Source organism: Manis pentadactyla, chromosome 1, assembly GCF_030020395.1.
Source record: "Manis pentadactyla isolate mManPen7 chromosome 1, mManPen7.hap1, whole genome shotgun sequence".
Taxonomy (NCBI): domain Eukaryota; kingdom Metazoa; phylum Chordata; class Mammalia; order Pholidota; family Manidae; genus Manis; species Manis pentadactyla.
This window is the reverse complement of record NC_080019.1, coordinates 11,382,316-11,406,982: the sequence shown is the minus strand read 5'-3', so window position 1 is coordinate 11,406,982 and position 24,667 is coordinate 11,382,316. Positions and strand designations below refer to the sequence as shown.

The 24,667-nt window shown below is 44.8% G+C and overlaps 1 protein-coding gene across 1 annotated transcript; it reads right to left on the bottom strand.

Moving 5' to 3' along the window:
• Positions 1-203: 203 nt before the first annotated feature.
• STC1 (stanniocalcin 1) lies at positions 204-12,514 on the bottom strand. Its single transcript, XM_036889101.2, has 4 exons — positions 12,210-12,514; positions 10,089-10,231; positions 9,228-9,439; positions 204-3,275 (listed from the first exon to the last, which is right to left on the bottom strand). Exons 1-4 carry the CDS (start codon positions 12,325-12,327, stop codon positions 3,005-3,007), a joined length of 744 nt encoding a protein of 247 aa, XP_036744996.1. The 5' UTR covers positions 12,328-12,514; the 3' UTR covers positions 204-3,004.
• Positions 12,515-24,667: the final 12,153 nt, after the last annotated feature.

The following is a 24,667-nucleotide window of genomic DNA, read 5'->3' as shown; positions in this document are numbered from 1 at the left end:
TCGTTAGGAGTTTGGGTTATGATTTTATTATGACAACGTGAGCCACTAGATGGTTTTAAGGAAATTCGGAAAATGCTGATTTAAACGATATTCATTTACATATTGACACATGACTTTAAAGAAACTAATCAGCCATTCACTTCATGTTCAGAAAGTCTCACTCAAGACGTTTTTAAAGAATAACAATGAAAGACATTGGGGAAAAAAAAAACCAATAAAACGTAACACTTTATTATTATTATTATTATTTTTATCTTAGAAGGAATTCACCAAAGGCTTCATATTATGCTATGGCATCTTTAATTATAAAAATAAGCAAATAAAATAACTTGCATCTGTCATTACCATGATATGTTTCATAACCTTTATATGCACATGGAGCTTAAAAATGTAATTTAACAATAAATAATGACATATACCAGATATGCTCACTGTTTATTCCAGTACTCAGCCAAAAACCTAAATATCATTTAAATTATAAATACATAATGCAAATATAATGGCACAAAAATGTCTAAAGTGCAACCAAATCACAATAGAAGAATCATGCAAACTGGTCTAGGTCAGCCCCCGAATCTCTGTGCAGCAAACACAAGACGAAGCGTCGGAAGTTTGAGGGGGATTTGGAGGGAGTGCGATGGGGAGAAGGGAAGCAAAAAACTAGCAACATTGTGCGAACTGCTTCTTTCCGCGTGTGTAGATATATGTATTACAGGTACATATATAAATATCAGTGTGGGGAGAAAAGGTGGGGGGGTACCACGGTTTGAGGAGGTCACAGCAAAGAAAGAGAATCTACTCGAGGGAAATAAGAGAGAGAATTTCGCTAGGAATACTCATGAACTACTTGTTGCGCTGGGGTCCTGGCTTGGTGGGTTTGTGAAACGGACACACACACAAACTTTAATAGCTTTTCTGGTTCGGAGGAGTCAGTCTTGCCTGGGGGCCAGGGCGGGGGCGGGAGGGGAACGTCAACTTAGTTCGGTCTACCTGATTTCCGAGAGGCTAAGGCAGTGTCCACGTCTGGGGGGCCTGGGGATGGGGCAGATCTGAGTATAAAAACGCTCTTAGCAATCTGATGTCCGCGCTGAGAGGCTGTGGGCACAGGGCAGCGCCGTGCCTGCTGCCGCTGCGGCTGGGTCTGTGCAACCGCTCTCGGTCCTGGAGCAGCGCGTTGCTGGTTTTAAAGGCTTTATGGTAAAGTTGTATTGCTTTTCTTTTTCCTGGAGATGTGCCCTCCCTCCTCCCACCAGGATCCCTATCACTTGATTTGGTCAAATCTTGCGTTTAGCCTAGTGAGAGGCAAGCACCAATAGTTCCTACCTACGCGAGTTTGGAGTGGCCCCTGCAGTCCTACCCCTCCTCCCTTCTCCTCTCTCAACAGTGACCTTTGGTGGGCAGTGACTCTCATAGGGGCTGCTGGGTTCAAGGGCAGAGACCCTGAGAAACTACTGTTGTCTACAGACAGGTTAATCATTTGGCTTCGGTGGTCGCCATCCTGCACACATCACGGCAGAAATGATCAAACCGCCAGCTCTTTCTTTCTCTCTGTCTCTCTCTCTCTCTTTTTTTTCTCACGACCCTACAGAGATGGCCCAGCTGCCAGGACTACTTTGGCAGGCAGCTTGCTACAGGACAAAAATGTCAGAGGAGTCTATTAAGGCTGGACATCCCAGGGTTATTTATACCCTCAGCCCCAATTCCCCGGAACAGAAGACCCAAAGGCTGACTGACTTATTCCTGATTGACTTGATGGAAAGCCTCCCACCCCATCATCAGTTAACCGGAGTACCGGCCACCGACGAGAGGGGCGCGTCAAGAACTGCCACTTCTCAAGGCATCCTCGGCCTTTTCACACTCTAGGTGATCCAAGCCCAGAGGGATGCTCTTTCTGGTCCCTGAAATTCCCAGTTGGTTGTGACAGAACTGTCCCAGGATAGGTCTAAGTCAAGAGTAGCCTTTGAGTTGAGGTGGGCTGGGAGATGAACGCTTTACCTGGGGTCCTTCAGATAAACCTGTTGTTTTTCCTATCTCATAGAGGCCCGTCTTAAGTTTCGATGTTGAGTAAAACTACTTCTAACCCCTTAGTTATAAAAAAGGCCACAAGGAGCATTTATGTGAATATCTGGAAGTGAGATAGTTATTCCATTCCCAGGAAAAGAAAAATAAAGCTAAGTTACAAAACTAAATCTATATGCAATAAAGTTATTATATACTGCTTGGTTAAGCAGAGTCCTCTGGAATTTATGTACAGTACATTAGTTTTCAGCTATTTATATTCCACAGTTAGACCTTAAGATTCTCTGGTTTTAAGACAATTGTTAAAGATACTTTTAAAGCTCTGAGCAGTTACAGTACATAAAGATGTTAGCCTTTTGTTTTTCATTAGATGCAAGAAGATGCAGGCTCAAAGGCTGGTTGGAGAGCCAGGCTTGAGCAATTTGGTAAATGTGTTGGAAAGGAAATTAGACATTGGAGGATCAAGACCGTAAGACACTAGCTCATGAGGGATCAAGAATTCAAACATGACATTCATATTCGTCCATGGCCAGCACAGATTCATAACACGAACTCCATTTAACATCTTTATGAGCATTTAAAACATGCATTTAAATTAGGTTGTTTCTTATCAGCTAACTCTACTGGGGCAACCATTCTAAAGGGCTCCACGTCTTTGAATTACAATGACTGGGGAATTACATGAATGCTTTGTGTTTGAGAGGGTTTGAAGGGAGCTGGGAAAAGACATGGCAGGGGAGTGATGAGAGGGGATTTCTCCTGAGGAGGGGCAGAAGGATCACATGTGTTATGTTTGTGGGAATGCTGCCATTGCAGAATGTTGGGATATTGATTATAGAAGCCTAGTTTCATGCAATTTTCTTTAAGGGGGATAGAAAATAGGAACTACTTAAAAAAATCAGACCAGGCACAGTACACTCAAAGTTGGTGTGTGAACACCTTTAAATGACACTAGTTTGGTGAGGTTGGGAGTACCTCTCCCTGGCTATGCACTCTCGTGTGAGGTGCGTTTGATGTGGGAGGGAGAGGCCACCTCACCTCGGAGGTTCCTGAGGAGGACTTTCAGCTTCTGTGGCTCGTTGGTGCGCCTCCTGTTGAAGTCAGCTCGTGGGTGTGTGTGGGCACAGTGATCCGTCTGCAGGATGTGAAAGAGGCTGGCCATGTTGGGTCCAATCTTCTCCATCAGGCTGTCTCTGATTGTGCTGACCGTGTCTTCGTCACATTCCAGCAGGCTTCGGACAAGTCTGTTATAATATCTGCATTGGGAAAGAGCACACGCAGTGTCATTCTATGAGAGGAAGGCAACATGCAGGCTTTCCTGAGGGCCCCAGCCGACGCCCATCCCAACTCCCCAGACCATGCAAAGGAACAGCTCATCAGCGGAAGGTGGCTTTGCCTTCTAACCTTCATGTAATGTCTTCAGTATGGGTGTGGATGCTTTTCCGGTCTTGCCATACCATGCAAGATAATTGCATCTTCATGTTTAGAGATCCGGAGATTTAAATCAGACTTTGAGTAGTAGGCTGATGCCAATGTCTAACATTTTTACAGACACAGAGTCACAGAGCTAGACAGGATCATGGCGATCATCTAGTGACTATTTCATCATCTCATTTTATAGAGAAGAAACGAAGAGGGGAGAGCTGAAGTGACTTGTCCAAGGTCACACAATGGATTAGTGGCAGAAGCAGGACGTGGTCAGATAGAATGAGATGAGCCCAACCTTACACGACTGGTCATGAATGTGCAGTAATTTTAACGCCTCTTTGCAACTTCCCTCTTCTTGGTGGTGTGTGTGCAGATGAGTACATGTTCTGGTTAAACTTCGATTTTTAAAGGTGGCTTCTGTCTTCAGCATCCTGTGTATTTTTCTATTCAATCCAGTTTCCCTATCATGCACTCAGCTGGTCTTGCTAACATCTATCGACGGGCCCCATTTTCAGCCTCCCTTCTGAGGTATGTTGTAGTCAGAGGGCCAGATGACAGGCAACAAGGATATTCAAATGGAAAGACTGCAGCCCCTTAATGGTTCATGCTTCAATAATTCCAAGCAGCCTTCTCCTGCCGCTCTGGCTTTTGCTGGCCTCTTCTTGTTTTGGACATTTTATAGCTATTTGGTTAGCATCACAACAGGTCAGCATTTGATGGCTTAGTAATGTTTCGTTCTCCTGACTACACTGTCAACTTACTGAAGGCAGGATTGGGTCCTTATTCTTGGTATCCCCAGTTTGCCAGGGCCGAAGGGCTATAACAGCCCATTCAATGTTGATTTCTTGATTTACTTTGTGGCCACTGAGGAAATGGAGCTTTTCAAATACCACTCTTTCCGATATGGTGTGATCCCCAGAAGAGAAATGATCTTTTGGTCTGGCCACTATTACAAAAAAACCTTGTGTTTGGTATATAAAGCACCTTCCTCTTTGGGGCAAGTTCAAATATCCCAAACACTACAGCTACGTGCTACGGCTCAGAAGGGATTAGAGTGACTAATATTTATAGCATATGAATTACTTGTCCTGCTCTTTGGGAAGGCAGTTCAGGTATTTTCCCATTTGAGTCGGGATGTGTGTGCTCCATTCTGAGGTGGCAGCTGTCAAAACCCATTAGCCCTGTGTTCATTAATAAGAGGCTTTACTAATGGTGGTGATTGGCAGTGTTTATGTGGAGAGACCTTTCCCCCAGAGGAGCCTGAGGATCACTGGGGCCACAAGATCTACATGAAAAGAAACCTTTTTATTTTTAACTCACCTTGAAGAACACAGGATCAACCATCTTTCCAGAATAATTTAGCTGCCCCAAGAGGGCCTTCCAAGGATGTATGGCAAATAAAGTGGAACATGGGTCATGGGGCAGAGTGGTCACCCTTCTGTGAGTGAGCAGAATGAATTTGGGGACAGAAGGAGAGGGCTGTGTCTGGGTCTCAGACACAGTCCTGGCTCTACCCCTCCTACAAGGGAGGATTATATCCAGCTGTTGTTAAAATTGGGATTCTCTGGCACAGAAGTGCATTTTCCAACCCTTTGGAATTATAAAGCACATGAGTCAAAGCAGATCTCATGTGGATGGGGAAATGGGAAGAAAAATGGTTTTGGAAAAGCTGAGAATAAACTCCTTTGCACCAACATCTTCAGATCTCTACATACCCACACAGGTCCCCAGGTATCTCCTCTTGGGTTCTGCTATGACCTGGGTCCCCTGGATCTCTGTATCTATTTCACAGGGTGATTAAATCCTAGAGACTAAGGCTTCTTACTTCTCATCTCCCTTCACCCAATAAGGACTTCCTAACTTAGAAGTTAACCCTTCCAACTCTAGAACGAACCATTCACACCAGATGACCTCCCACAGGGGCAGGAGAAGATGGTCTTTCCTTCCATCAACACTGAAAGCTCTTGTCTGGATGAAGAAGTCGAATAGCAGTGAGGAAACTAAGCTTTTGTAGTTCTCCTGGCCTCCTTAAGACTTGTGCCTCTGGCCCCACTTTGTAAAGCACCCTCTCTCCTTCTCTGAAGGCTCCTGCCTTCATGGCTGCTTCCTCTGCTGGCCCAGATGTGACATCTGGTGTTTCATGACAATGACTCTTGCAGCCTGACTGCTCTTAGTGATTTCCCCCCAAATCTACCCTTAGCTTCACATGGAGCTTTGTGAACTCAACAAGGAGGGGCTAAGAGTGCTCCCTGACACAGAAAACATCTATGGCTCCATTAGCAGCCCCCTCCGTGGTTGGAAAACCTGGCAGGCTGTCTTGATGTCAACACGATTTGCCAGGGCAAGCGAGGGGTTAATCCTGTGCTTCTCCATTAAGGGTTGGAATATGGCACTGACCTCTGGGATTGTGTGGGTTAATGAGACAGGCCTTTCCTCTTTTTTTAAGCTATGAAGTGAGATTATTTAAGAGATTGTGTCTCCAGCAAAAGTTGACATAGAAATTGCCATATTTATTGAGCAACATCTTGAGTACCAAGTCTTGATTTACTATAGCTATTGTTAAGATGCACTTTCTCATTGAAGAGAGGATGTACACACATTTAATTGTTGATCATCAGGGGGCACATTTGTATAATTCTGCTTGGTATTCTATTTTTGGATTGTGGATATTTCCTGCAAGTTTTCCTGGCTGCCATTTTTGAAGTAGAAATCAAATAGCTTGGCTCAAGGCCACAAGAGTTCTAGGCCCAACTCTGTCATTCACTAGCTGTGTGACCTTCAGCAGGTCACCCCTCTGTCTGGGCCTCTGTGCTTTAATCAGTAAAATAAGGAGGTTAGTCTAAATAATGTCTATGTTCCTCTTCAGCCATGGCATTCTATGTTTCCGGGGAATTGATACATACGTTCCTTTTCAAATGGACATAAAATAGTGCAGCTGTGCTAAAGGCTCATCCTCTGCCTGAAGGGTTAGAGCTACTTAAGAAGATTCCTATCTTCATCTTCGTGGGGGTGGCAGGATGTGTTGCAAAGACTTGGTGGGCTAAGTGGTCTGAGCACACAGCCTGCAAGGACCTTTCAAAACATGTTTCTTTCTTCCCACTTTGAAAATTCCATCCCTGCCTTTTTTTCTTGGTAAAGAATAAGATCAGATATTCTCCATAGCTACTGTTTCAGCCATGCTTACCCAAATACACACATACTGCCTAGGAACGTTCTGTGTGAGGGTTTATAAATAGTCCTTTGTTTCCCTTGATCAATATTATTCTTCTGTTTCCTGTTCCCTATCCATGCCCTAGAGAGTTGGAAGCTTCGTCAGTTTTCCCACCCTGGACCTGGATTGGTCCGATTTCTTCCCAGGCCTCACACTGCCCAGCCTGCCTGATCAATTTTGCCCGCTTTCCTCACTGTTGAAAGCATAGTTTGAAAATTCGGCGGGGGTGGGCTTGGGGGGGCACTCCAGCTACCCTCTCTCTTCTAAGTGCATTTCTTTCATGGAACACTTCCCTGTTCTGGCTCCTGGTCCAGTCACAGGCTTTTGGATTCTCCCAGGCCCGAATCTCATGCTAGATAAGTCACAGGAAGGTGGAATGAACCTGTAACTACTTCCTTTAGCAATTCTGTGCCAACTGGCACAACGTAGCCTGTATCTATGGTGGGACAGAGGCTGGGAAAGCAGGATGTTTTAGGAGAGTGAAGAGCTCAAACAGCAAATCAAGCCCAGCATGCAACCGGAAATCTCTACAGTTCTCAGCAGGAATAATATTAGCCAGTTGCAGTGAGCTACTTGGAGAAAGGCTAGAGTTGCATGGAAGATTCTGGTCTTCAAAGGATGGCCATTTCCCGCCCTCCCCCTCCCCCCAACACACATACTTTCTCAATAAGTGTGATTTCCCTAAGATGACAGAGGGAGGTAACAGGACTCCTTGTGACCATTTACTAAAGGTCACCACCTTTAAAGAAGGGAGCCACTGAAAGCAATAATGGCCTGTTTAACAATGCCCATTACTAGACTCTTCTTAGATAGGATCACCTGTTCAGTTCCTGTATCGTCTTTTCTATAAGGCCTTTCCCTTCAATATGGAAGGTGCTATTCTCAGTTGAAATATAGGGATTAATATTGCCTCAAAACTGGCTCATGCCATATTATAGATGATGAATCATCACACAATCCTTAAAGGTCTAAAGCTATAATAATGGCTTTGCTAAATTAGCCCTGTCCCGTGGCTACCACTCAAACATGTACTTTGTCCCTAGCCCTCGACAAAGTAAGAATTCTTTATTTCTTTCCCTTGTGGTGAAGGAAGTCTCCAATAATTAGCGAGTTTTTTTTTTTTCCTCCCCAGTGTAACAAGAATCTTCCTAGAATTTTAAGTCCAAGGTCAATATAAAGAGACAGGCCATTTAAGATAAATGCTGGATTTGATTTTCCTGTCTGAGAAAATCAGTTAGGGACTCCATGACAGGGTCACTCCAAGGAATGAACAAATGGTTTTTTTTTGGACTGACATGAGGTTCTGAAGAGTTCTGATCTATAGTTAATAGGGGATTAGAAATTTTACCAGGTTTTAATATCAGTGGCCTCAACTTATCCCTAAAAGAGGAGGTACTTTCCACCGTCTTCCAGTTGCCTATATGTACATGGCTGAATCACAGGTAAGCTCCAGCCAGGCCAGGCTATTGCCACTATCTGAAGAAGGGTGGCAGCACCTGGTGAGGAAATTAGCCAGGTAAGTGTGCATTAGCTCTCAGGTGACATGTATATATGACTGATCTCTGAATATGTGCAGATTTGGCTGGAGAGACAAAGAACCATAGCCCTTCAGGACCGGGAGTCAAGCTTTGGGCTGTGGGCAGTTTTCCCACCCTGGATCTCGATTGGTCTGATTTCTTCCCAAGCCTCACATGGCCCAGGAGGCTGAACTTGACCAGCATGCACACCCCTGCCAAACCTCCATGCAGCCCCACCAGCACCTCTGAGCCTGGTCACAGATGGAGAAGCCTGCGTCTCTCTGGGAGCACTTCTAGCCTATGGAATGAGGATGTCAGCACTCTCCTGCACAAGGTGTTCACTTCTGGCTGGTAAAGGCAGTGAGCCAGGGGCATGGAAAGGGCTGTTGCTCACATATTACTAGGCCAGTGGCTTTGCGGCCACATTAGAATACTAAGATGAGAATGTGCACATCATTCCAGGAAATCTTGGATCAGAGGGATGGAATAACATAAGCCTGGAAGGGAAGGTGGGAATCATCTAATCCAGCCATTTCACTTTTCACAAAGGAAATCTGAGTCCCAGTGAGGAGAGGTGGCTTGCACTGGGCTACCTCCTAAGAATGATCTGCTTGGGCTTGGGACTGACTCCAAATACATGCAGATTGAAAAATCTGCATTATGACATTTGACCAGGGTTCTTAAAATGGTCAATTGTGCTGTTGTTTCAGCCACATTTGATGTCTTGGAAGCTTGCTTCCATAAACTTCACAATTCCCTTCAGGCTTATGGTGAGAAATTGACAAGGAAAGGCACCCAGGGATGCTGCAGATGAAGCTTTCTATTAGCTGCATGGAAAGACTTTCCTATAACAGTGAGGAAAAAAAAATTCAGGCTGCTTAAGCTGTCACAACCAATCACAAACATATTTTTTTTTCCTGCAAAATCTGGGAAGACTGCAAGCTAAAATAAGAGCATGACTGCGGGAGCTTAGCCCCTCTTCTGTGTCTCACTCTGTCAGCCCGCCCCCCTCCCCTCCACCCTAATTGCAAAAAAGTGGACTCATCTCATACCTGTTGGAGAAGTGATTAGGGAGCTGGACGACCTCAGTGATGGCTTCAGGGTTCCGCTTGGCGACGCTGCATACGTTCAGCTTGCTGTAGCATTCCTCTTGTACCTCGGCGATCATCCTCTGGAAAGTGGAGCACCTCCGAATGGCGAGGAAGACCTTGGAGGTGACCCCGTTGGCGATGCACTTCAAGCTCTCTTTGACAAATGCTTTTCCCTGCCAAGCAAGGGGGGCAGGAGGAAAAGCCTTAGCTTGAGTTCACAAGAGGCAGGGCCCACAGTGTCTCAGGAGCTTGCCTTGGCTCTGTGTCCTGGCCCTCTGCACCTTCTTGCAAGGGGAAAACTGTATGCTGTGACCAGATTAAAAATATGTCCCTACTCCCTTAGACGACTGTGAGGATTGAGCTCCATAGAAATGAAATGAGACAAGAGATAAAAGGAAATGAACCATCTTCGACCCCCCTGCAGGTTAAAAATAGCCATAACATGGCTTTGTATTCTTGGGATTAAGACGTGGATAACTCAAATCACAAGCTAGTATGCTGGGTCATACAATGCAAAGAACTTCTTTGTTAGAAGAATGTTTTATTTGTTCTTGAAGAGGTAAAGATTTTCTGCCCCTCACCCTCCCTTGTAAGAGAGCCTCTGTCAGCGTGTTACAGTTGTGCATTAGAGTGGGTGGGGAGTGTCCCATACAGAACCTATTTCCTGGTTGAAAGTGTGTGTGTGTAGACACACTGGAGATGAGAATTTAGAGTGGGGAGGCCGAGAAGCTGGTTCCCTACAAGACTGGTTCCTAAGAACAATAGTCTAACACACTGTTAAAGACAAGCAGCCAGAGGGAGCAAGGGTCAAGGTCTTATTACCTGAGTGTCAAATTTAGCAGCGCTGTACAAGAAGGATTTACAGATGTCATACATCCCATCTGTGTCACAGGTGGAGTTTTCCAGGCACGCGAAAGCCCCACAGCCAACCTGCAGAGCACTGTTGAGGCAGCGAACCACTTCAGCTGAAAGAGACAAATCCATCCAATCCGGTCAAACAGTGAGGGCAGTTGGGAGGGGTCAACTTGGTGTGGTGGCAAGATGCAAGGACAAGGGGCGAGAAGAGCTCATCCTACAGGTCTGTAAGGGGGCTTGTCTACAAATCCATTCAGACTGGGATCAGGGGGCACAGGCAGTTTCCCTGGCTTGTCAGACCCAGAGCACAGGAAGGAGAGGGGATGCGTTTACCCTCAGAGAAACATTCTCTTGACCTCACCATCACATACAATTTTGGCGGCTGGAGACGTGAGGTTGGAGCCCGTGGAAGGCACAGCGCTTGAAGCAGCGCTCTAGGAATCCTAGGGCATCACGTAAGAGCCCGAAAGCACGGGAAGGCAGAAGGCAGTGTGGCTGGTGGTCAGGTTTAGGAGGAAGGGCCAGGGAGTCCATTTGGCTTCTGAAAATGCACTCCAGAGTAATAAGGGTGGAATTTTAGTCTAAATGGCAGGGAAGAATTTGCCAAGAGTCCACTTGGAGACCCTTCTGATTCAGGGCTTTTAACTTACCTTTGTATTGGCAGCCAGGAACCCAACCCCCGCTATAAGACAGTGCTTAGAGGTATGCATAATCTCATATTAAAAGCCATTTCTTTTTTTTTATTTAAAAGAAACACAGGTGTGGAATAACCAGGCCAAGGCACCCCTTGTGCAAGACTGGAAGAAAACCACAAAAAAACTTGCATGAGGCTTTCTCCGTTCTGGATAAGATCTCTCATAAAAGTAATTTCTCTCCTACAGAAGGGGGGTGTTCTGGCAGGCAGCTCGGCAAGCGATGATCTGCAGCCTTCATACCATAGGATTCTCCTCTGAGATCAAAAGCCTGGTTCGGGTAGGTTTCCCCTCCCCCTCCCCCCACCCGCAGCCTCTGGGATGTTACAAGTCATTTCCCTAATTATATATTTCCACGGGTTCAAATTATAACTTTGCTTTAAGCAGTTTTAATATGCATTAGGGTTGCTATTGTTTTAGGCAAGCTCGAATTGTGAATCACTGCATCTCTATAGCAACTAAGTACAAAAGGAAGTGAAGCAAAGCCCTCCTCTCGGCAGGGACCTGTGCTCTTCTGAGGGGAGCGTCGTCTGCAGCATTTGGACACCTGCGATCCCATCTTTGCTGACAGTTGGGGAGAGAGGGCAGGAATGGAAGAGCAGCAAGCCGGCCGGAGTGGAGCCAACAGGCACAGTGGCAGTGTCGGCTTCCTAAGCACTTTTGTCCTTTAGAGGCCAAGATAATACACAATTTACTGCTCCAGGAGTCAGGGCTAGAGTGAGACCTTCCCCTTGGAGAAACAGCTGCTACGTTCGCAGATACTCTTCTTCAAGAGGTTCTCTGGCCACGGGCTGCAAAGGCTGCTGAATGGGGTCGGGAAGGAGAGAAGCAGCAGTGTTGGGAGTGGGGGGCGGGGGGCGGGAATGTGTGGGGTTTTCTCTGAATCTGCCCTGGATTTGTCAGTCTTGAGGGCTATGGTTCCGTAAATCAGTCTGCAGAGAGAGCTTTCTGTGCGTTCTCTAAAGGCACAGGGAAGTCAAGTGATAGGGTCTTAAGGGTGAAGGGAGAGGGGTAGCATCAGACAAATCATGTCTCACCTTAAGATCAGCTTCGGCTTCTGGAAAGTATAGAGAGCGCTTTGAAGCATGCCAACATTCAAGCTCTTCCCCGCCCCCTCCCCCCCAAGAGGGTACGTGCCAGATTTCAGGCAATCAGGCTAGGCTTATGCAATGAAATACCCTCAGCAGAGCGCCCAGCTTCTTCGTTAGTTGCATGCAATTTATTAAACAAAGGAGCTCCACTTCCTAAGACTATTGGATTTCACTAGCAGTTTATTGCCATCAGGCATGAAGCACATTTATTATCAAGATCAGCCGTCACAGACACAGTTGCAAAAGCGAGAGGCAAATGAGGACAGCTCTTTGGGGAAGAAACCGGTCCTGGGTTTGCCGCTTACCTGAGTTCTGAGCTGCCACCCGGGATTTCCTGGGGCTCACAGAATCATTCTGCTCCGCCTCGTGGGTTGCAGAAGCACTGATCGCCAGCACCAGAAGCACTATTGAGTTTTGGAGCATTCTCTGAGAAGTTTCCGCTAAGTTGTTGGCTTTTTTTTCCTCCCCCCCTTTCCTCTTTCCCTCTCCCGGCTTGAGTGAAGATGTGGATCTGGACACGCTGAGAGCCTAGGTGAGGATTTGATGAGGAGTTTTTGCTGCGGCTGCTCCTGCTGACGCTTCTACTGCAGGCGCTGCCTCTTGCACCTCTGGCTTTTGCAAACTGGGGGCCCAAGAGCTGCACCCAGGGATTTTATAGCCGTTCTTATCGGTCCTTAGGATCAGGGACCAATCAGGTCCCTCAACTGGTCTGGCTAGCCAATCGGAGGGCACGCTCATTGGGCTGGAGCTGTTTGACTTCTTAGAAATATTTTCCAGCAAATTAAAAGTACCTGCTGCCAATGTTTAATACGTGTGTGGCTGTATGAGCGTAGACGTGTGAAAAAGGTATTTTCACGTGATGAACGGATAACTTTGTACTGATGGAACTAAAGGAGAATCATGAAAACCTCGACAAGGGGCTTTTGGAAATCTCTCCATCTCTTTTTAAATGAGTTACTGGGGGGCAATCGGTAGCCGTGGCAGGTGGGGAGTGTGGCCTCTTTGGATTCTAAATTAAATCTCATTGTAGCAGTTTACTCTAATTGTACAGCAGTCTCTGTGCCCTAAGGGGGGGCTGTCCCTGTCATCTGAGCATGTACCTGCTCACAGGTCTGTGATGCATTTGGTTGTATGGGGCACCCTGAATTCTCACTCACATATATGAGCCCTTGAGGAAGGCTCTGATGGATTGGGCTGTGACAGCTCTGGGCTGTGGCCTCAGTTCCTCTACTGATTAGTTCTAAGATCCCGGTCAAGACCATTCACCTTGCTGTAGCCTCTGTTTTCAAATGAAAGTTGGAGTCTATCATTCCTTATACCTCTAAGACTATGATTCTGCAGTCACACACATTAACCTCCGCTCCATCTTTTTAGTTGCCAGCAGGATTCCAGACTCCAGGGGTGTTAGTTACCATAGGTACACATGTGCACACCTACACACACCACACTCGACAGGGAGACGTCGTGAATGCCTGGGAATTAATAAACTGTGGATTCGAGCCCAGCAACTTCATAAGCACGTTGAAACAATAAGCTGGCCAAAGCAAGATAGAACCTGCTGAGCGAACCAGTTCGTTTCTTCGGGGTGGGGAGAAGGGGGTAAGGGGGCAGGCAGGACCGGAAGAAGGGGCAGGAAAAGACCAGAATGTGGAGAGAGGGCTGACAAGCCCTAGACATCATGGGAAAATGACGGGCATCACAGACCATGGGCTTCTGTTCTCATACAAGTGTGCCACACTGAAGCTTGTCCCTAACTTGCAGAGGAGGCTAATCAGCCAGGAGGGGCCTTAGCAGGGCAAAAGGGTGGTCATTAAGCAATGGAGTGAAGTGAAGGGATTAAGCAAGAAAGCCTTTAACCATTGTAGGGACGTAAATGAGAAAGGGCGGCTGGAGATTCTTGTAGTCGGGGCAGGATGATCTTGCAAAGAAACAACACGAACCAGGGCTTTCAGTTTAAATCCTAAAATCTTCAAAGGTTGAGAAAGGGAGCCAACTGTATTAACTACAAACCAAGGATCCGCTCTATATGTGTGTGTGGGGAGTGGGCTTACTCAGGGGTTACAGCTCCCCCTGGCCAAAAAAGGTTGTTTGGAAAGCAGGAAGTTTGCTAGAAAACGAGAGAGGCAGGAAGTAAAGGATAAAGGAAATAGCTAAAAGGAAAGAAAGGGCATTTTCAAATTTCTATTAAATAATAAATAGATTTCAATTCAGATCGACTGGCTTTATTGGTATTTCTCAAGCACCTTCTGGGCTGGGAGCTAAGGGATGATGGAAGAGGGTGAAAGAGAAGAGAGAGCCAAGAGGGAAAAGTAATGATTCTTGTTATTGAGGAGCTTGCAGTCAAAGTGGGAAGAGGGTCAACCTCACTCAGATTTCCTGAAGGTTCAGGATGTCAGCACCTTGCCTGGTAAGAGGAGGGCCCCATCAACACTGGTAGAGATGTGGAGATGGCTTCGTGGAGGGATTTTCAAGGAAGGGTCAGTGTGGGAAAGATGTGAACTGCTGTTATGTTTTTTTTAGAATTTAGGAAAAAGCTACAATATTTCATTTTTTGAAAGGTTCATGTTCTGTAAAGCTCAGAGGTTGTTTTGATTGCTTTGGGCAGGAATAGTACACACAGGGCAATGCAAACAATTCAGTGTTGGCTTCTAGAAGTAGAGCAGGAGAACAGGTCCATGCAATTTCTTCCCAAGGATCTTGATTTCGGTTCTTCAGTATTCTCCGCCTCTTTGGTCATTTTTCATTCTTCAAGGTAGAGCTGTTTGTTTCTCTTGTTGGACTTTCCCCATGTTGGCCTCGTGGCTTTGTAGGGTAGTGACCTTCCTCTCACCATCCACATTCTTTTCCCCACTCTCTGGTGCTCCCACCGGAACCTGATGTCCTACAAATGTTAGGATGTGCTTTGTGTTTTCTCTGATGTTGGTTTATGGTTCCTTCTTATTTAACTCATTTATTATGTTCCCGGAGGTTCATCGCTGGGAATACGAGGTGTCTCTCAATGACAGATAAGCTGTCACTTGAAGAAATCCAACAGTGGTCAGCCACACACTGGTGTGAATATAACTGGTGTGAGCATCCATGCATTTAAAAACATCAGAGGAGGGTACTGAAATCTGAGTAGAAATGCCCAATGTGAAGTTTCTTCCCAGGAACCAGAGGATATCTGAATGTGCACAGTCACTGGGTTCTTGTCTAAGACTTTGGTATAGCAATGATATCAGAGCCTTGAGAATTCTGGAGGTGATGTCCCATTCCTTTGTAACTTCTTCTCAGGTAGGGAGGGTACATAAAATATAGAAGAATTCAAATATCAGATTTCAGAGTTCAAATTTTATCCTGCTAGCAACAGGGAGCCATTAAGCATTGTTGAACTAGGAGTTGTTAAATGATATGTTGAAATTAGTTTTTGGGGGAGATCTTTTGATCATACTTAAATGATCCGGAGGAAGAAAAGAATGGAGGTTATAGAACTAGCCGGTAATATCAGTTTGTGCTGATGAGGTCCTAGATAACAATGGTAGCAGCAGGGAAGCCAGAGAGGAAAAATATGAGAGATATTTTAAATAAAATGGAAATGATCAATTAACCCAAGAACTTTAATGGGAAACACCTTTCTTTCAGTTTATTGAGAACAGAGATACTGTATCAGGGTTTTTCCCTCCCCATTTGCTGGTCATGATTTTCAGTTGACAAGACCACCAGTGAGTATCTTCATTAGGTTGCCACTTCCTGATGTTCTGTCACAGTGATGGCCTTACCCAACAAAGGGGTCTCACTGTGCTTCAGGTAGGTGAGGAAGCTTCCAAGCCTGGCTGTGTGCGGCGGAGGTGCCCCAGGTACAGGGGTGTGTTGGGGGGAGCCTTCGGCATTGACCCCAAGCCAGGAAAGTGCCAGGAAGTGGTGGGAGAAGGCTGCCAGCACCTAAGGCGGGGTGACAATGCCCTGGCTGTGCCCGTGCAAGGCTGGTATGAGTTCCGTGAGGAGATTAAGCCAAAACTCTCTGGGGCTTTGCTGAAGCCAAGCATTGGATGGGACTTTGCCTTTCTGGTGAGGGGAGCCCAGGAGCACGGTGGCCTGATAAATGTTTCTTTTGTTGTTAACAGAGTGCAAGCCCCATGGAGGTTGGTGTGACACGGGGACCAAGGTTGGAATGCCATTGTCATTCTCCTCCGGGAATTCTGGGCCTCACTGCACTGCTGGACTGTCGGACTGTCGAGTCCTGCCTTCCTAGTCTCAAGGAAAAGGAGGGGGAGAAGGTAAAGGAGGGGGATGAGGGGACAGAAAGTTGTTTTCATCTTTTGTAAGGATACCAGGTATGCTGTGTGGATGGTCTCAAATTCTTGAGTGAATCTTTGCCTCTTTAATTGTATTTGATTGCCTTAACCTCTACCAAAGAAAGAAAGAGAGAGAACATCTTGAGGGCGAATTCCTCCTGTGTCCCCCGGAATCTGGAGGGTCACCAGTGCCTGGCACTAGGTCAGGTGTTGTGGAAAATGCAGGGAAATGTTTGGCCTTTTGCTGTGCTCCATGGATTCCCAAGCTAGTTCTTAACGTGTGAGTGTTGTACGTGAGGAATATCTGTTTTCTGGAAACGTAATACGGCAAGCGTTTTACTGGTTTGGGTTCAGTGAACATTTCCTGGGTGCCTATCCACGCTGTGGCAGCCACTGCTGCAAATGCATCTCGTATTAAGAAAAGGAACCCCTGGGCTTTCTTCCCACAGAAAGGGCTGGGGACCCGGGGAGAAGAATGGCGCCCCCCCGTGGTCAGAGTCACGGTGGAGCTATGGCTCCTGGGATCTGCTTGTAGCAGGAGTAGCTCTGGCTTCTTCAGCTGTGTGACCCCCGAAGCAGAGGAGGGAGTCCGCTTAGCGCGCAGCCCCTCGGGGTGGGGCAGGGGGTGGAAAAAGAAACAGACAGGATGACCTAACATGTGGAAACCAGAACAGGCGAGGAGAAATCAGTCTCCACTCCTGTGAACAGTGGCTTCTCAGTCCTTCAGGTATAAGTTACGATGTCACTTTATGTCAGGGAGGGCAAATTCATAGTCCAAGGGCAGCCTGCAAGTCTTCGGTTTCACACGAGGCTCCTGAAACAGGTTCAGAGAGGATACGTGTGTCATTGAATCTGTCATTACCAATAGCCCTTTGAAAGACGACCTCAAGCGACAGTATTCTGTGGAGACGCATGAGGGCGCTCGAACCAACCAACAATGAGGCATTTCTTTTGAATGAAAGAAAAAAGTGAATCGGGGCTGTGTTAGACTGGCCATTGTTTCATGCCATCAGGATCTATTTTAGGGGGACAACTTATTTTTGTGGTCTAGGTCACTCACCTGTAACTTAGCTGGGGAGCTTGCCGACTAGCAGGGCCCTATAGATTTGGCAGGTTTGCAATATATATCATTCTATAAACTGTCCTATTATTGCCTAACAGGGAAATAGGTTGCAGGCAAGTTTCTGAACGATGATGTCCCAGCGCTAAGCGGGGGGAAATGTCTGTACCTGAAGGTTCAGGGCAGGTGAGAGGATGCATCAGATAACAACACATGTGTTACTTTGAGCTCTTTGGTTTAGAAGAAGGATTCTCTTTCAGAGTGGTAGTGAGCCCTGCTCCTCATTACTGAAGAAACTGAAACTTCTTTACCCATGTTTTCTACTTAGCATGCTTTTCCCCCAGTAGGTCTGCAGAGAGAGATCAGGTCTGGATAACTTTTAAACCCATTTCTGATGCTTTTTGTGCCTATCCTACACCTGGAAATCTCCCAGGGAGTGTGGGAGGTTGACTTGGGTGCCAACCTGTACACGAGGGCTCTCCAGCTTCTTGGTACTGACCCCGAACATCTGCGTGAAGAGGAAAATTGCCCTGTTAGAGGCAGGGACTGGCCTGGAATACCTAAGCAGTCAGGCAGCCCTGCCACACTGCACAGGTCTGAGGAAGCCTCCCACCCAGCGCTTGATGCAAATCCCCTCAGCTAGAGATCCGGGCTTACCACTGTCATTAACCAATCCATCCACTGGTAGGTACTTCGTGAACTTTCTGTGCCTGGGATGGTGTTCGCACCATGAAAGGACAGACAGCCCAGTGTGGCACAAGACCTGGAGGCGTGGACCTCAACTCAAGGCAGCAAGTGCGTGCACAGCGTTAAACTGTGAGCTCCAAAGAGCGGGACCAATAGGTGGTGACTGTGAGTTTGTGAAATCGAATTGAAAAAAAAAAAACCCATTCCAACAACCTGTGCTGAAACATCATTCTGACATATTTAGCCTAAAGCCAGCTTGTCATTTGCAAAATGCAGTCCAAGTACAAAGAAGTGTCTTGCAGCCATTCCTGAGTGCTAGACAAATCTATTATTACTGGTTTATTGGCTGAGAAAGGGGGTGTGGAGAGGGAGCAGCCTGTATACAAAGTTACCTGGCAAGTCAGCAAAGGGGCCAGACTAGGAGATTATAGATTTCTTTACTTGATGTTTGGAAATCTTGCCAAGAAATTTATTGTGGCAATTCAAATGCATTTTATAATCAAGTTGCATTTAATATGCTTTAGGCTAAAGTGCAATTAAGATAAACCAGTTCCTGGCTCTGGACGGGTATCATGGGAGTATCAACATATTCTGATTACTCTATCAGAGTAATAAAGTGCAGAATGCAGAGTCAGAATTTATACTGTGAGGGTTTTATAATGGTAGCAAAAATGGTCACCAAGTGCCATTTCTTTTGCTTTCATGGAACACGGTTTTTGGTTTTTGTCAGCTGTTGGGGAAATGAACTCTCTCAGCTCTTTTAAAAATTAATTGTAAGGAAATTTGGTGGAATAAATGGAAATCCATGCGCAGAGGAAACACACTTTGGCCTCAAGGCAAGCATTTTGTTGAGCGTGTCATTCTGCACTCTCCAGTGACAGTCATAGGAAGGGGGAGGAATTGAGGGAGAAAAAGTTATGGCTTCAGAGGAAGTGGTGAAATCCTTGAGGGCAAAAATGTCTTTGGGGGCGTCACAGTGCTAAGACAGAGAAGTTTAGCTCAAAAAAACATGGAGCAATGGAATATTATTCTTTTATACATAAATTTTGATTACATTTTTATTGCTCCTTCCCATATTTTGTTTATAATAATTTCTTCACATAGTTGTAATTGACTGTCTTTACTGTTCCTTCTGTTAGATTAACAAAGGAAGGCCAGTTTCCTCTGTGTGTGAGCATATGTGTGCGCGTGTGTGTGTGACTTTATCCTTCATTTGCTGTTTAAATCACTCTCAGCAGACTCTGGGATACAGAAAACAATGAGAAATGAGCCACACCGTTAAAAAAAAAACCCAAACATTAGAAGTGAGAAAATATCCCCACATGATGTAAAGCATTGAAAATTATACTGGTATGAGGGAAGGGTCAGTGTTTTGGGCTATTAAAACCATAACTTTCTCTCTCTCTTTCTCTTTTTTACCTCCATAGTAGTAGAGAAACTGAGGGATAATTTAGACTTAATCCATTCCAATCCAGATGTCTTTCCAGATCATAGAGAAAGGTGTGTGGATATGGAGTTATTTTTCCCACGACCCCGATGTTGCCCTCAGGTACAGCTCCTCATGTCAACCCAGGCTGACTCTGAGCAGGATGTGAGCAGCTGCTTAATGTCCCCAGTAACAATGCTCTAAGTTCTTGTATCTTTCTTATGTGTCTTCTTTCAAACAAATGCAGTCTTTGGAAAACCTTGAGAAGCTGTGAGGTTTTCTTCTAGCCCCTCTCAAATCCCTCCCCACACTCACTCCTTAGTATGTTGCTTTTTGCTACGAATTGGAAAGAAACACTGAAAGCCCCCAGCTCCTTTTAGAAGCAGGGAATGTGAAGCCATCAGTTGTGAAATAGGTGCCCCGAGTGGCTCTTCGTGGGGAAGGGGAGATTTATGGAAAGAGCTGTGCCGTGTGGGGGATTAGGTGGCCAAAAGGATTTGCTACATGGTGAAGAATCCAAACCCTAGTGAGTCCTTAGGCACTTCCTTCCAATTCACAAATATATTCTCCAGGCTTCACAACTGTATGAAATGACAAATTTAAACACCATAACATGCCTGACTATTAAATTTGACTTCTGCTTTCATGCCAGGGGTTTGGTTTATCATTTTGGTTCTTAATTGGTTGGGACTTTTCTGGCTCCAGGGTGTGTGTGTGTGTTTCTGTCGGTACATAGTATGGTGTATGTACATGACTTATATGCCTTTACTAGGGTGGCCAATGGCCTTTTCTAAACTCTAAGCTCTTGCTCTAACGGAGCCCCTGAATTACAGCACAGTAAACGTGCACCCACATTCCATGAAAAATGTATTTTCGTGTAACTATATATGATGTGTTGAACAGCAGTTGACTGATTGGCATAATGTTATGTTCTGTAGATGTTTACTTAGATATCTGTTTGAAATTTTTGCAATTTTCTTATTTTTTTTTTTCTTTTGGAGCCAGCAAATTTTCTCCCTAGTTCTCAATCATCTTTAAGCCCTTAAAATGCTTATGAGTCCTGGGCACCATCCCAGAGTGCCCAGTGAAAAAGCTGGTGCTGGGCTTTTGGTTTAAGAAGGAGTTATCAGACAGGACCCAGAGACCTGCTTGTTTAAGCCGGCATTTCCCAGAGTGTGTTCCGAGAGGTAGTAGAAGTAGTTATTAATTTCCTGTAGGACTAGTGTTCCTTGGAAGTAACTTTGAGAAATGCTGTTTTTCAGCCTGTTAGCTCCCTCCCACCTCTGGGTTTACCTTGGTCCTGCCCTGGACTGGGTCTTATCTCTTATCTCTAGAGCCTCAAAGTGCCTTTCTTTATAGCTAGACTCCTAATTGGATTTAACCTTTCCCTGAGTGTCTAGAGGGCTCTAGGTGCTTGGCATATCTCATTTAATCTTCATAATAATGACGTGACATAGGTATTATTATGTATATTGTACCTACAGAGTAAGGTTTAAAGAAGCACTGACATTCAAAAGTAGTGTCTTGATTCAACGCTGGCTCGGTCTGACTAAAAAGTGCATGCTTCTAACTGATGGTATTATTCTACAGAATAGCATTAAAACACTTACTGCAGATGTAAGTATATTTAGGAAGAAAATGGAAAGAGTGTTTCTCTTTAGGTTCCTGAAAACTCTCCCTTCAACCAAACAAAAGTTCCCAACTGCGTGTCGGAGCAGAGCGGCGATGGGAGGAGCACAGACACCCCTGACTGGTATTTCTCCTCCAGGTTAGGAAGTTGTCTCCACTGTGACCAGTGATTCAGGGGCATCAGTCCATCTTGTGCAGATGTTACGAGTGCCGCTTTCTTTGGAAGTGCTCTGCGGGGCTCAGCTCCTCGTTGGTCATGTCCTCGCACTGCTTCGCCTGGTAATCGCGGCTAAGGTTGCTGCTTGTTTCTCTAAATACTGCAGCAAAACAAAACCACCGAAATCTCCCTGATCTGCGTTCCTTTCACTGGCCCACTGAAATGGGTTTGCCTCTTGCTAGGGAATGGCTCAGTCTCTGATTGAAGGTTATTTTCTTGTCTTGAGAGAAGGGGAGGAGGGGCACAGTGGCTGCTCCGATGAGTCTGGGAGAGTGCAATGTTTTCTTGGCTTTCTCTCCACTTGAAAGACCTTTAGAGTTACAGCTAGTCCTGCTGCTCATTTGAGGCGTCCCAAGTCCTCACGCCTCAAAACGGCTGGGGAAATTCTAAGCTCATGGCTTTCCCATTTGTGTGTAGTATAGTGTGTGTGGACACCTGATAGAGGTGACAAAATCAAAAATTTTTTTAAAGCCAACTTTTCAAAGAAGGGCATCTGTGTGCAATTCAAATAGTTTATTCTCCATTAGTGAGGTCTTCCGTCTGGTCCAGAAGGCGTAGAGCCTTCTCATGCCTTTTTTTTTTGGAGGAATGGTTATAGTGGGGACAGGAATTTCCACAAATATATTCTTCAGGCTTCACAACTGTATGCAATGACAAATTTAAAAGCCAAATTATTCAACTACAAAGAGTTATCCATGTTATTTTATTTTTTTCTTTCACACTATTTCTAAGCCAAGAGCATCAGCAGTGACAGGGAGAAAATACATTATTAAATATCACTTAGGCATTTGACATATTATGAGGGAAAAAGTCCAACCACGTTCTTATGTATACCATTATGTGCAGTCCTCCAGTAATATCACTGGTTTGGCTAAGTGGCAGTTACAGGCTAACATAAACAAATAGTCATGAATGTGCTGAGTGTTACAGCTCAAAAATTCAAGACAATAATCAAACTGCAGTTGGATGGGTAGTCATAGAAACACCTTCCAGAACAGAAGGTGTTCAAGCTGAAATCTGAACAATAAGAAATCATTAGGCAATAGTGCGGGCAGGGTGGTTGGCTTGCACAACTCTACGAATCAGCAGTCTTAGCCTATAGTCTCTATGCCTAATGCCCTCTGGTTATTCAGTCCTTATGGTGGAAGTGTATGAAGTGGGAGGGGGAAGAGGTTTCTAGTAAGAAGGAACAGCCTGCATGACCATCTTGAGAGGCAGTATGGCGGGTCCAAGGGACTGAAAGATGTACAGTGTAGTGAAACTTAGGGAGCGAAAGAGTGGTCATAGGTGAGAACAAAGAGGTTGGGTGGGGCCAGGTCAAGCATGCTCTTGTGGTCTATGTTAAGACTTTTCAGCTCTTTACTAGGACATTGAGAAACCATTAAAAGGGTTTAAGCAAGCAGGAGTCTTCTTGGTAAGATTTGATTTTAAAACCTGTATGTTCAGTACTACAGTGTCATGAATAGACTGGTTGAGAACTAATGTAGAATAGGTCCGCCAATAGGAAATGAGTGATAGTGAATGATGCTTGGTTTACAGTGATAGTGGGGTTGGAGAAAATGAATGAATCCAAGAGACATTTAGGACATTGGATCAATGGGATGAGGTGACTGATGTCTGGGGTAGAGGATGGTGAGGAAAGCAAGACGGTAGATTCAAAAATAATTTTTGTGTTTCTGTCTTGAACTGGGTAGGTGGGGAACTTAGAATACTAGTGGCAGAGAGGTTTTGTGTGTAAATGCAAAACGATGACTTCAATTTTGAGCTGAATTCAAATGCTAAGATGTCTAATGGTAGATTTTGAGTAGGTGGTCAGGTATATGGATCTGGGGGTCAGGAGGGGACTTGAGCTGGAGTTACAAATTTGGTGGTTGTCAGGGCTGAGAAACTATGGAGGTGACTGAGATTATTTAAGAAGAAAATGTTGGCTTAGTTCGGCCTTCTCTGAGAAGGCCCAGAAAGAAAGAGCGTTGTGGAAATCACACATTAAAAGGTTGGGAAGAGGAAGAGGAGGTTCCAAGGGATGTTTAAGAGGTCCAGAGAGATAAGAGGTGTAATCCCCAAAAGTAAGGGAAGAGAATGTTGCATCAAGAAGGAAGCAGTTGACTCTTAAATGCGATTGAGAGGTCAAGGTATGATTAGGGTATCTTCAGCTGCAAATAACAGAATCTGATCCGAGTTGTGTCAACAAGCAGGGTATGTATCAACTCTTCTGACTCGAATTTAAGGAATATACAAAGGTTCAGGTTCACTTTATTCGAATGGCTCTGCCCTCATTATCTGATTTGTTAGACGTACCTTCCTCTGGGGGTTGGTTTTATCTAGACTATTTCCTTCATGGAGACAGAATGGCTATAGCTGCTTCTGGCTGCACATCAGTACTTCTTAGCGTTCAGAAGTGGGAGTTGGTCTCTTCGAGGGGCTCACCATTGAGAGTGAGAAACCTTATTTTACAGAAGCCCTTGCCACACCTTCTGGCTTATTGTTGGACTGAACTGAGTCACATGCTTGTTTCTGAACCAAATCCCAACCAGAAAAATACCTTGCATTTAAGGAGTTTCATGTAATTTCCTGAAACCGTTACTGCTAAGGGGGTAGGGATAAATAAACCAGTACGTCTCATCCCAGGAAATAGGGATGGCATTATTATTATTTTTCTAAGTGATTTATCATTTCATTTTGGGTTCCCTTTAAAAATAAGCAATTCTATATTCTTAGTGGTGCCACTAATATTTTTAAACATTTTTGGGTTCCTGTCTTTTCTAGTGATGGCTGACATATAAATTCTTCTTTAAGAGTATTAGCATGCTAGAGTTTTTGCCTTTTCCGCCTTTACCAATTCCCAAAGTGTTCCCATCTGGGATTTTAGACCCAGATCCATATTAATATTTTAAAGTTACAGGTCAATACCTATTTAGCTTTAACTATAGGTTTTTATTCGGTTTTCTAGTAACCATTATTTACAAATTCCATATCTTCTTCTTTTAAAGCATATTTGTTTGTTTTGATGGAGTAAACCCTTAAGACATTCTTTCAGAGAGGGTCTCTGGCAAATTTTTTGAGTTCTTACATGTTGAGAGCATCTTTACTTTCTCCTTCTTATTTAATTATACTTTGATCAGAAATAAAACTCTATCTTCAGAGTAATTATGTCATGGAAGTATTTTTTCATTACATTTTAAGCCTTTTATGTTGTGGGTGAGAATTTTAATGCCTATCTAATTTTCATTTCATTGGTGGTAAGCTCCTTTTTTATTTTCTGGAAGATTTTCTTTTCCTATTTATTTTTGGAGACCTGGAATTTTGTTAAATTTGTCCACTTGTAGGTTTTTTGTTTTCATTTATTTTTTATTTATTTTGACTTAACATTTTTGTAAAGATTCAATTTACATTAACAAGATTCAAAATTTAAAAAGCACAAAAGGTTATTTGGTGAAAAGTTTCCCGCCCACTCCATTCCCATCCCTCCC